Source organism: Nematolebias whitei, chromosome 20 (genome assembly GCF_014905685.2).
Source record: "Nematolebias whitei isolate Nwh7 chromosome 20, NemWhi1, whole genome shotgun sequence".
NCBI lineage: Eukaryota > Metazoa > Chordata > Actinopteri > Cyprinodontiformes > Rivulidae > Nematolebias > Nematolebias whitei.
This window is the reverse complement of record NC_056517.1, coordinates 22807827-22821165: the sequence shown is the minus strand read 5'-3', so window position 1 is coordinate 22821165 and position 13339 is coordinate 22807827. Positions and strand designations below refer to the sequence as shown.

Sequence of the window (13339 nt, the reverse complement as noted above, 5' to 3'; positions counted from 1 at the left end):
CAGAGAAGAAGACCAAATTGTGGAAGCTGAAGAATGTTGTGAGACATTCAGAGAGGAGCTGTTAAAGGCTCTGGATGGAAAGAAAGAGCTTCCAGATGACTGGGCTACTACATCAACAGTAAATAGAGTGACAGGTAGGAAGGTACTTCGTGTGTCATCTGGACAGAGAATGGATGATAAAGAAACTTGGTGGTGGAATAATGACGTGCAGGAAGCTATTCAAAGAAAGAGGTTAGCCAAGAAGAAATATGACTGAAGAGAGGAGACAGGAATATAAGGAGGTAGGATGTAGAACAAAGAAAGATAGAAAAGGCAAAGAAGAAGGTGCATGATGAGTTATATGGGAGGCTTGACACTAAATAAGGTGAGAAGGACTTGTACTGATTGGATAGGAAGATGGATCAGGCTGGAAAGGATGTGTAGAAGGTTAGGCTTGTGAAAGATAGGAATGGTAATGCTTGTTATGTAAAGGTCATGGATGTTATCACTAATGTTAAATTAATGTAGAACCATGTGAGTGAAGTCAAGAGAGTCTTTTTGTTTACTCAGAAAGGAGCGAGCATAACTGATAACTTCAAATCTGTGAGCTGTGAAGCAGAGGTTGTCTTGACCCCGCCTCTGTCTGATAAGCATTATAAGTAGTCGCTTCTTTATGCTGTCTGTGGGCAGACTTTGTGACCAGAGCTTCGTATAGCACCTTTATAAGCCTGTTTTCAATGCTGCCACCTTACAAGTAAAACTGGATTGAAAAGGTATTCTCATTCTCAGTGTGGGTCATTTGATTAATGAGATGATGATAGGATAATTAATTTACCCAACAATGTTCTAACAAGTGAGCATGATGGGAAGATGGAAGGAGTACTTTGAGGTGTTAATGAATGAAGAGAATGAAAGAGAAGGAAGAGTAGAAGTCATAGAAACTGTGGACCAGGAAGTGGGAAAGATTAGTGAGGGTGAAGTTTGGAAAAGTTCTGAAAAGAATGAAGAAGGGGAAGGCAGTAGGACCTGATGACATACCAGTGGATGTTTGGAAATGTCTTGGAGAGACAGCAGTGAAGTTTTTAACTCAAATATTCAATTCATTTTTTTTAGATTGAGAATGGAGAAGTGTGCTGGTGCCCTTTTTTTTATGAACAAGGGGGAATTAAGTTGATGAGCCTGAGAGAGTTGTGGAAGCTAGACTTAGATGAAAGGTGACTATTTGTCACCATAGATGCCATCTTTGCTTCAAGGATGCTGATGAAGAAGTACAGAGAGGGTCAGAAAGAACTCCATTGTGTCTTTGTGAATTTAGAAAAAGCATCTGACAGGGTGCTAAAGGAGATGTGGTATTGCATGAGGAAATCTGGAGTGGCAGAGAAGTATGTTAGACTGGTACGGGACATGTATGAGGACAGCAGGACAGTGGTGCTGTAGGAGTGACAAACAGCTTCAAGGTGGAGGTGGGAGTGCATCAAGGATCAGCTCTGAGCCCCTTCTTGTTTGCTCTGGTGATGGACCGACTAACAGATGAGGTCAGGCAGGAATACCTATGGACTATGTTAACAGATGACGTGATATGTGGTGAGAACAGAGAACAGGTGGAAGAGAACTTGGAGAAGTGGAGGTATGCACTTGAAAGAAGAGGAATGAAAGTCAGCGTGAGTAAGACAGAGTACAGTTGTGTGAATGAGAGGGAGGCCGGTGGTACAGTGAGGCTACATCCATCCATCCATTATCTTTACCCGTTTATTCCATTTTGGGTCACGGGGGTCGCCGGTGCCCATGTCCAGCAATCACTGTGCGAGGGGCAGGGTACACCCTGGACAGGTCGCAAGTCCATCACAGGGATACATAGAGACAAACAACCATTCACCCTCACACCTAGGGACAATTTAGAGTTACCAATCAGCCTAACATGCATGTTTTTGGACTGTGGGAGGAAACCGGAGCACCCGGAGAAAACCCACGCATGCACGGAAAGAACATGCAAACTCCACCCAGAAAGGCCCCTGGACCGGGGTTTGAACCAGGGACCTGCTTGCTGAGAGGCAGCAGCTCTACCAGTTGCGCCACCGTGCTGCCAGGCTACATACAGTAAGTTCTAAATATGAAACAAGTTTTGTGATGGTTGGCTCATCAGAACAGAGAAAATGGTCTTTCATTGGGAGAAAAAAAAAGGGACTTAAGCCAGCACTCGGGTCCTGATAAAGAAACCGCTGATTTGTTTTGTGTTGAGTTTAGGTTTTATGGTGGATTGAAGGGGTGGAGGGATTCAATTTTATTTGGAATGTAGTTTCTGGACAAAATTAACACACCCTTGTCCAAATCATTCATTCTTAGTTGTATGAGTAGCATAATAATATTTCATATAAATTTTCGAACATAGTGGTTTTTTTCATTGCTTGCAAAACTGTATGTGCTGGTTTCAATTAAATACACAGTTTTTAACACAAGTTGAACCAAGACCCAACGTTTTTGTGGTTTGCCTGAATCTATTCCCAGTGAAATGACTCATAAACATTTGGGTTTAAGAAGGTATTTATTGGCACAGTCATAGCAGCAATGTGTTTCTGTTTATTTCCAACAATGATTCCTCGTCCTGTGGTTTCTGATGGCAGTAAATCTCCTCACATGGAACAGTGAGCTTTAATAAAGACAGATGCAATGTGAAATATGACGCTCTGAGCAGCTGAAATGATGGTCAGAACAATTGAATAAAGTGCAAAGGCACAAAACACAAAGAACGTGAAACTTGGTAGACTTAATATTACCAGATGTGATTTATTGCTGCTTTCTTTCCACATCCCGAGTTAATTTGATGGTATTTTTATTCATAAATAAAATATTCATGATGATGAATTTTTTAGGGCCTTAAAGTGATAGTTCAGATGTTTTGATTTGGAGTTCTGTGGAAAGGTTATGAACAATTAATATCTTAGTTGTTGTAGAAAGATCATTGAACAGCCTGTCAGGAGGAACGAGAGTGTGACTTGAATAATGAGCGAACAGCTAGTTAATGTAGAGCCAAAACCAAAGTGTTTAGCTGCCATCTTAACCCTTCGAAGGTCCTTTAACTTCATTACAATAAGTGTTCCTTAGAGGAGAAATTAACCAGTTTACATATATAAATAAAATAAAAAAATCACACAATAAAGTCAATCTTTAAGAGCTATCTTAATCTGAAATAAAAATATCAATTTTAAAGATTTTTTTTTAAAGCTTAGCTCTTTAAGAGCTTATAGTTTTTAAAAAAAATCTACAATTTAATTTATTGTTCATTGGCAAAATATTTATTTTACAGCAATTTTTGAAGAAAAAAAATTGAATACTCAGTTTTTCCCATTATGAAAATGAAAATGAAGCCTCATTTTTGGTCAAATTTGCATGTAGATATGGAGGGTTAAAAAAAATGTTTTACTGTATTTATTTTATTCAAAATATATACTTGTGCTCAATGCCAGTGTGTTCTTAGAATTTTTTTTTCATCGATAATCCTGGAGCAGCCGATTCTTCGGCATGCTGCTTTTTGTACTAAAACAAATGGATAGACTGGGAATTTTTTTTCAGTGGAAAATGTATAAATACTTCATTCTTACTTGTACAATTGATAGCTTCTTGAACAACTACAGTTTGTAGAAATAGACTTTAAATACATCAAGACAAATAAGCTAGACCAAATGCAGATAATACTAAAGAAAATTGTCTTATCTTTAAAAAAAATGTCTTTATGAGCAGTTCTTTCAAACACCATGTTATAAATCTTCATCACCACTGGTTTTACAGTAGTTATTTACATTATGTAGCAGGAGCAGCGACGAGCTGCGGCATTTCCAGGGGGCGTGTATGGCAAGAATAATATGTTTCTGTTAAAATAACTTTATGTTAAACTGATTGCCAAATATGTTACGTAAAATACCACTGTGACATTTTGAAAGTTTACAGGTGTTTTAAGATGGCAGCAACCTTCCTTGGTCTTGGTTTCATAATGTAGATTGTTTTTGTTTGTTTTTTCATTACTTTTCATTGTGTATGCTTTTTAGGACAGTTTATTGTTTTGTGTACCTCATCTGTGTTTTTGTTTATATATTTATTTTTACTTAAAACACGTCGGTCTTGTAAATGAGTCCTCGTGACTCAGTGAGACTAACCTGTATATAAATAAAGGTTGAATGAATGAATGAAAATGTTTACTCGTGCACAATGCAAGTGGGCTTTTGCTCTTCACATCTGAACTAAGATAATTGTTTTTGGACAAAATGAGAGATGGAATTTCACAGCAACGTCTAGCGGGACTTACCTCTTCTTAGAGCTGTCGTTTCTAACGCGGGGCCATAATAATGTGCAGGCTGGGCGGACTGGGTCGATGTCTGGCTTTTGATTGCGTCAGCGGGTCAGCTGCGATCCAATCATATGGAAACATGGCTTACCATAAAAAAATCCAATTATATGGCAACATGGCTTGCCATACATTCACCAGCCACACACAGCCATTTCACCACGAGCTGACCGGCCTTGAAAGAGGTCAAATAAAGTTCAGTTAAGCTTCAGATGGGGCTACTGGTACTGTCAAGAAGCGATCCATCACCCAAATGGACGTTCATTCAGCCGCTGCAGTCAGCGGACGCGCACGGCTGACGACCCAAACAGGTCAGATCCCAAAGCAGGCATGTCAGAGCATGGTCCGTGTCTGAATAATGCAGAATGCAAGCAGAAGCAGGATTTTAATGCTCTTTGATGGCCATGAAAGGACAAACACCCCCTCCAGCTCTGATCTTCTGCCCCTTTTATTCAGCCACGCACGTCTGCTGACTGTTAACAACTATATAAGCAGTCAAAGCTAAATTTAAAATGTTGTGTTTTTTTTCAGGTTCGGACATGTAATTACTGTTAATTCGTCAGGTCGGGTGGGGTTTAGAAATGATGGCTAAAGGCTGGGACTGGGTCGAATCTGATTTCTTGGGCACAAATGCAACTGTATGGTAAGTTCAAGCTCCTTGGTGGGCATTTTTACAGCATCCTTGAAATGTAAAATCAGAGCATGGCCCAGTGGGCTGCTATAAAAACTGAAAGTAGAAAAAAAAAAGAGGTTAAAAACAGTAAGTGAATGAAATAAATTACTTTATAATATGATAAACATGGGACCAGAAAATGCATTTACAGTAAAGTATAACAGTTTTCATTAGGGTCAGATTTTCCCCTAAAGACCACTAGAGGGTCGTAAAGTTACAAGAGCATCTGAAACTGGTCCAGATGAAATGATTTAACCTTTTTTGTTGTTATCTACCTGGATGATTGAGCCTACAAACTTTTTTTTTTATATATCTGAAACAGTTCTGACAAAGTGGAAAAAAAAATCTACAGATTTTTAGGCTTTGTCAGGAAAAATCGTGTTTATAGACAACACCAAAAACATTGTAAAATAAAATTAAAAAGTAAAAAAAAATCAACGTGTAGCTGATTTTTCCTCATGAGACCTTCTGATATTTAAAACAACTCAAATAATAATAATAATAAAAATACCACATAGCTGTTTGTTTGTCAGTTAAGTCAGAATTACATTTTTCCTCTAAACAGAAGATTTTTTTAAAGCTATGTAAAACAGGTAAGATAATAACTGCTCTTAACTTTCCACAAAACCCCATTTGAAAAACGTGATAATGTTGCTTTAAAGTGATGATATATTTTAAAGTACAACGTATATGAAGAGGCTTTAAAGGCTAACACAACTGTACCCAGTGCTCACTGTTGTTAACTGTAGTGGGGAAACTGTAAATACTGCACTTCTCTGCCTTTTTTGTACAAATAAACACGTTAAATACATTCTGAAGTATTTTCAAAGAACAGCGTTTGCAGCCATCGAGCGAATAACAAAGCGACAAAGTCTGGCCAGTATTGCACACCAGTTTTAAACCATTACACACCCACTGTTGATTTCTGCTAACAGCATAGCAGGAACAGTACGATATTTGCTTGTCAGAGGATCGGACCGTCAAATCCTCATGTCAGTAGAAGCCCGGGTTTGTGTGCTCAATGACGCAGCGCCGGCAGTGGCGTCTGACAAACCGTAAAGCTTCCGGAGACACCTCGCAGTCCTGCACGTTGAGGAGCTGCAGCTCGCAGCAGTTTGCCGCGAGAGCTTTGAGTCCTCTGCCCGTGATGCTCTCGCAGGCTCGGAGGCTGACTCGCCTCAGGCCTTGGCAGTACATGGCCAACTGCTCCAGCCCACTGTCCGACACCAACGGGCACTTCCCCACATCCAGAGACTTTAGTTTGGGGCAGCTCCGGGATAAGTGGCCCAGGCCGTGATCCGTTATCCCCTCGCAGCCCCTGGCGTTTAAGTAGCGAAGTCGTGGGCAGTAGCGAGCCACGTAGCGTATGCCCACGTCTGTGATGCGGCTGCAGTGGGCCACGCTCAGGTAGCGCAGGCAGCCTTCCAGGCGGGCGACTTCACGCAGGCCGAAATCTCCGACCAGGCGGCAGTCACTGAGACTCAGCTCCCTTATGGACGGGCAGTGGAGCGCCAAGTGGCGCAGAGCTTCATCTGTCAGCCGGGTGCAGCGGCGCAAATACAGGTGAGTGAGGCGAGGGCAGTGGGAGGCGATAGTCCGCAAACCCTCGTCCTCGAGTGAAAAGCAATCAGTCATGTCCAGGTAGTGAATGGAGATCTGCTGGCCGTGCAGGGGAGACAGCTGGAGCGAGGCCTCCTCGGTGAGGCTGATGCATGTTACTTTAGAGCAGCCTGCAGACAAATCAACAAGTTAACATTCTGTTACAACATTTACAAAAAAATACTTTATCCCGCTCTAAAGATTATATAAAGAATCTGGGATGTCATATGAGGTTAGAATGGTTATAAAATAAATCATTTTGTAGTAAAAACCTGGGTGTAAAAAGCTCTCTATGACCTGTGGACAAAAGTCAAAATAAAATGATTGTGCTTATTCCATTTAAAATAAATGTACATGCTGAGTGTATTCAAAAAAGTTCAAGACAAAAACAACTGGACTTTAATTTGTAGCTGATGTTTCGCTTCTCATTCGAGGAGCTTTCTCACTTCAAAGAACAGAGAGCGTCAGGTTCGAGTTATAAAACTCAGGTAAGCTAGATACATATGCAGATTGCCCTATCGATCCTCACAGTAGGGTTTTAGTGTATTTATTAGACTGACACACAGAGGAGCCACTCTAGTCACATGGATGTAATTCCTGATAGGAGTGAAGCTGCACCTGCTTCCAATATTAGTTGTTATCATCCCCATAGTTTTCCTTCAGACTGTCCCTCCTGGACCTCCTAGTAGGTTTATAGGTACGTTCTTATCGCTGATAATATGTCAAGGGTCAGGAGGTTAAGTTAAGGGTCAGTGCTCTGGGTCAGGTGTAAGGTTAGGTTTAGGAAAAGGATTAAATAAAGCTAACAAAAAAAAGGTTCTGGTTTTAGATGCAGGTGAAGCTGCATAGTATCAGCAATAAGAACATACTGTTAAACCTACTAGGAGGTAGGAGGGACAGTCTGAACACAAATGGGGATTTTTGTCTTCTTCTTTTGTCTTCTCCCTTCTTCAGCGGTCACCACAGCGAACTAAGTCGCACGAAGGTTTGGCAATTATTTTTTACGACGGATGCCCTTCCTGACACAACCAGAGACCACAGAGTTACCACAGCCCTTGAACGCAACCTATGGGGATGATAACAACTAATAATGGACGTTTATTGGGCTGATATTTGAAGCCGCTGGAATGAAAACGACTGTGTATCAGGCCTAAAGCTGCAGTATAAGTTTTTGAAAGTTGAACTCTGAGACGTCCTCCTCTGTTTAAAGATGGTTTCTCTCATTTTACATAAACGGCTTCCTTCACCCCCTCTCAAACCATCTTCTTCTTCTGCTGAGTATGTATTATACAGCTGTCAGTGTGTTCAAGACACAAGTACTGTATCAGATGATCTGCTTGTATCAATAACCAGACAAAGAGTTTCTCCTGCACGGGAGCAGCAGAGCCTCAGTCCAGCTGTAAAGCACAACAGCGGAAGTATTATGATTTGTGGTTTGTATGTTGGCCCTGTGACTGGACAAGTTGCTTCCCCTGAATTAAACCATTAATAACCACAATACATGGATGGTTTTGTGGCTAAATTTCAAAGAGTTGAATTTTTGTGCCAGCAGATAATGGTTTAAAAGTTCTAGTCTGGTTGAAACAGAGATGTTTTGGCAGTGTCACACAAACAGACACCAAGTCGTCTCAATCATCTTTATCTGCAGCCTGTCATGGCAGCAGAGGTAACTGTGTCGTGGGTCTATGAAGGTCTAAAAGCCTCACAAACCACTTTTCTCATTTTACCCAATAATAGAACAAATATATGTTTTTAGATTATTTTGTGTAATAAAATATTTAAATTACACACGTGCTGCAGTTTAGTTATTCATGTCTAAATTTTCAGTCTGTACACATTTTTACTGGCTATTAACAATGTTTCCAGTGTAAAAAAAAATAAAACAAAATAAACTTTGAACCTCACTCTTTCCAAGATTGTTTCCAAAGAATAGCTGCAGGGGCTTCACTGACAGCTAAAGAGGAAATTTAAAAAGGCTTAAACCTTTGAAGTTTATTTGATCCACCACATCATAAATTAAAGTGAAGTTTGGAAGTTATTTTTGCTGCAGAATGGGGACTGTGGGTTTTTGTCCCAGATTGCTTACATTAAAAAAACATTAGGGATGGAATCCCCCAATGACCTTTAAAAACAGAGGAAATCATCACAGAAACCAAAATTATATGAATGTGCTCCTGGTTAGATTTAAATTGAGATTCTGCCACTAGAGGGCGCCAGAGTAAAGGCCTTCAGGTTGGTAAGAAGCCAGTATTTAAAAAATGTTTTCATTAATTGAAGACATAAATCAGTTTTTGTTGAATATATTGTTTAAAATTACCCACAACTTTTTAAAAATTTATTTCAAATTAAAAACTTGTTTCCTACAGCTAAATGTGCAAACGCCGCTCTGCCATCACAGTCCAAAGTCACACTATTTGTGCCATTTCTTTAATAAAAGCAGACAACTGCTTTTTTTTTTTTTTTTTTACTTATGTTGAGGTAACCTCTGTTTTCAGCTTAAAAAAAATTAAATCTTCTCCCTAATGGGAACTGAAGTTGGCAGAAAGGTTCCTACTCCGCTAATGATATTACCAGCTTCACATGAAAGAACTGAACTGTCCTGTGTGGAAGAATTCAGAGTTTATTCCACATGTGTGTGTAGCAGAAGGTAGTAAAGCTCCTTGAGGAAGACAAGTGTTTTTCTTCTGACCTGAGAGGTTCAGATGTTCCAGGCCGGGGCAGCGGGACACCACCTCAAACACGGCGTCGTTTGAAACGTTGTAACAGCCAGCAACCTCCAGGTGCCGCAGCTCAGGGCAGCACTGGGCCAGAATGTGCAGGCCCCGGTCCGTCAGCCTCTTGCAGCCGTTGACGATCACCGTCTCCAGCGTCAGACACACGTTGGGGGTGTCTTGACACAGCCGATGGGTCAGGACTCTGATGGCGCGGTCGGCGTGAAGCAGTTCTCCGGTGAGTTGGATGGTGCTCCACAACCTCGGGTCCCACGCCAGGTTGTACCAGCGCCGGCAGACGCATGCGCAACGGCACAGCTGGTTGGTTGGGAGATGGGAGAAGATCTGCAGGAGCGTGTGGTCCGGGAGGAGGTCGGTGAGGGAGTGGTGGTGGGTTTTTGACTGTCTGGAGCGAGTGTGGCCGCCAGGCTGAGGGTGAATCACAGCCACCGTCTCGGTGTGAGCAGAGGAGGAGGATGAGGAGTTGGTTTCATGGCCGTTACTGGAAAGGGCAGGTGAGGAGAGGGAGGAGGACTTAGATGGCAGGATCAGACCTGGGCTGGGGGTGCTTAGTGTTCTTGTACTGGTCTCCAAGCCTAAATAAAAAAGCACAAGGCAGGATTAATTTTTTTCTGAAGTCTTCATATAAAAAGGAACATTCTCTTTGTGTTTTGTTGTAAATAAATGATCATGTATGTTAGTATCTTGATGGACTGTTGGTGAGTGGTTGGCATTTGCAAGGAAGCCACCAGATGTTCTCAAGACATTCATGATGGTTTTTCCAACCATTCAACCATAGTAAGACAGAGTACGTGTGTGTGAATGAGAGGGAGGCCGGTGGAACAGTGAGGCTACAAGGAGCAGAGGTCACAAAGGTGCAGGACTTCCAGTACTTGGAGTCCACTGTCCAGGAGCATGGGGAAAGTGGTAAAGAGGTAAAGAAGAGAGTCCAGGCAGGATGGAGTGGATGGAGAAAAGTTTCAGGAGTGATTTGTGACAAAAGGGTGTCTGCAAAGGTCAAATGAAAAGTTTACAAGACAGTTGTGAGACCAGCTATGTTGTATGGTCTAGAGACAGAGACATGGACAAAAAGACAGGAGACAGAACTGGAAGTAGCAGAAATGAAGACCTTGAGGTTCTCCTTAGGAGTGACAAGACTGGACAAGATTAGGCATGAGATCATCAGAGGTACAGCACAGGTTGAACAACTGGGAGATAAAGTTAGAGAGACCAGACTGAGATGGTTTGGACATGTCCAGAGGAGGGACAGTGGGTATATTGGTAGAAGGATGTTAGAAATGCAGCTGCCAGGAAAAAGACAAAGAGGAGATGTATGGATGCAGTTAGAGAGGACATGGAGGTGGAGTGAGGACAGAGGATGCAGAGGACAGAGTGAGATGGAGGAGGATGACTCGCTGTGGAGACCTCTGAAGAGGGAAAAGCCGAAAGAAGAAGAAGAAGAAGATTCATAACGGTTCTTAATTTCTTTGCAGACGCTGCAGAGGCTTGCCAACTTGTTGCTTGAATTTTGAGCATATGTGTATCGGAGCTGTTGCTGGCATCTCAAACACTTCTCAATTTACTTTCCACCTTCATTTCTTCAGTGTACTCTGATTAAATCATAAATGTTGGGATGGCTGCTAAGATGTGTACAAGGTGACGACAACATTTCACACAAGGCCTAGAATATAGTTTGCAAGCTGTGAACACAAAAATAGGCTGCAACCAAAACGAGACATGGCTTGCTGGTTCTTTAGTCACAAACGCACAAAAGTAGGTAAGAGAGCAACTGAAAGTTTGCCCATTTTCTCACAATTTAGAGCCTCCAACTAGTCTTGAAACGTTATTTCTTTTCATCATTCAAATACGGTATTGATCAACAAATGACAATGTATTTCTGAATGGTAGCTTGTGATGACTAAATCAGGACTGAAGAGCACAACACAAACTAAAGGTCCTGCTTGTCGGACCTGAATAATGGAGAGGAAAACTTTGCATTTTACTTTGGTTTAGGACAGATCCAAAATCTAAACACAGGCTGAAATATTTTAACTTTTGTTCTCCAACACCATCAAAACAAAAGATGGGTGATATAGCCTGAAAATGACGTCACATCTCAAGGTAATTTGTAATAAAAGCCTTATAAATGTAATTTTAAAAAAAATTATATTAAAGACTTATTGTAATACTGTAAGCATTTAATTTTATTAGGCTTCCTTGTGGTTTGAAATAAGGAGTTGTAAGATTTATGTTGGAAAAACAAGGGATAAAACTGGTTCCCTGTCACAGAACCTCGCCAGCTGTTATTGTACGTGAGGAAATGTTTCCATGGATGTCATTATCATGTTTTGGGAAGTTTGGGAAAAAGTGTGTCACGTTTATCTGCCAGGCGTTGGGACAGCACTCGCAGGGCCTCTCCATCAGATTAGCTGTGAGGCTTCAAAGCAGCAGAACCGCTCGGTGCTGCAGCTGATAATGTGCGGTCAGCCCCGTGTAAATGCCCAAGCCTTCCCGACAGATGTGCATGGGTCGTCTGATGAGCCAGCTGTGAGGAGCTGGTGCTGGATCCCATCACAGTGCTGCAGAGCCCTTCATGAGCCGAGTGGGAACCGAGTGATCTTCTATTAGTTTCAGGAGGAATTTAGACAAACTGACAGTCGTTATTTCAACAAGTAATAAATGTGATTTCATTTACAGATGTTTAAAATTCTGCTTTCTGACAAAGAAACAACGTGATTCATCTTATCCTCGTATGAGATAATCGAGGTTTTGTGACAATGAGGGCATGCGAGTATACATTTTTCAAGAAATATGTTTTCAGAAAAGATTTGTGGAGTGTTAAATGCCTATTATAACAAGTGGTGTTACTTCCTTTGCTGAGGGATTTGAAGAGTGAATGTGTATAGTTTTTAAGATGAGTGGTTTTTTTTTGGTCTGGGAATGCAAATAAACTTTAATATTTTTGAGTATTCAAGTGGGTAGAAGTTGCACTATATATAAGCAGAGAGGTAGTTTATTTATTAATGTTTTGTTTGTCCGAGGTGTTGCAAAGTAACGGGTCATGGTTAGAGGAGGGAGTGATTTTATCCACCACCAGGTGCAGTGATGGAGCCAGGGGGTGGCCAATGGTGGCCTTGGCCACCATAGATTAAGCTCCACATCTGTTGTTTTAGGAAACTATACTTAAAATCAATATAAAAAACTAGAAAACATAATTTCCTGAAATGATGTGGTGGCTGGTTTACGTATTTATATAAAGATGTGGAACATCTTGGATTTTGACGTAACAACCAATTTTCAATAATGACTTTTCTAAGGCCTAGATGCAGTTGCACCCAAAAATGGAAGTCAGCCCGTTGCCCACATTTTAATTTATCCAGCTCACAGAGTTTACATATGCACATATTTGATGGCAGCCATTTTGAATTTCGACATGGCAACCCAATTATCAATAGTGACCTTTCTAATAACTAGATGCAGCCACACACTAAAATGTGTCATACCCGGCTCACAAGATGGACAGAGGGTATTTCCAAATACTCTATTTGCTCCACAGTAGGGGGACAAAAACAAAATGAATTATAATATAAAGTAATAATATTAATAACAAAGAAAGTTATTAATAATTCAAGAAGAGACCAACTCAGGACCACAGAATCCATTATATTGTCCAGCACTGACCACGATATGTAGAGATTCCAGCATTTTCTGTTTCACGCCACCTTTTTGCAGCTCCTGAGTGGCAGGGAGGAGTTTCTTCTCCTCAGCTGTGGCTCATCTTTCTAATGAGCTACGTGTTGTATATAAAGACCAAGGCTGCCAGAGAATGACGCCAAGACAGAGTTCCAAATGAAAATTAATTCAGATATTTTGAAACAATAATGTTTTCCTTGATGTCCTCGCAGATGATAATCTGTTTCCTGTGTTCTTTGTTTGAGATGTACCTGCATCCTCCAGCCAGTTTGCCTTGGACCTTCATCCTAAAACCAATTCTCTTCATACAGACATACAACTGGAAAAATCTCTCACCTCTTCATC

The 13339-nt window shown here is 41.1% G+C and overlaps 1 protein-coding gene across 1 annotated transcript in view; it reads right to left on the bottom strand.

Annotated features, from left to right (window-relative positions):
* Nucleotides 1-5984: 5984 nt before the first annotated feature.
* The window catches only part of si:dkey-192l18.9 (F-box/LRR-repeat protein 7), a 39408-nt gene continuing 32053 nt past the window's right edge, over nt 5985-13339 (bottom strand). Inside the window, exons 3-4 of the mRNA XM_037693803.1 lie at nt 9280-9897; nt 5985-6721 (exon numbers count right to left, since the gene is read on the bottom strand). Of these exons, the coding sequence (XP_037549731.1) occupies nt 5985-6721; nt 9280-9897 (1355 nt within the window). The remainder of the gene's footprint in view (nt 6722-9279; nt 9898-13339) is intronic.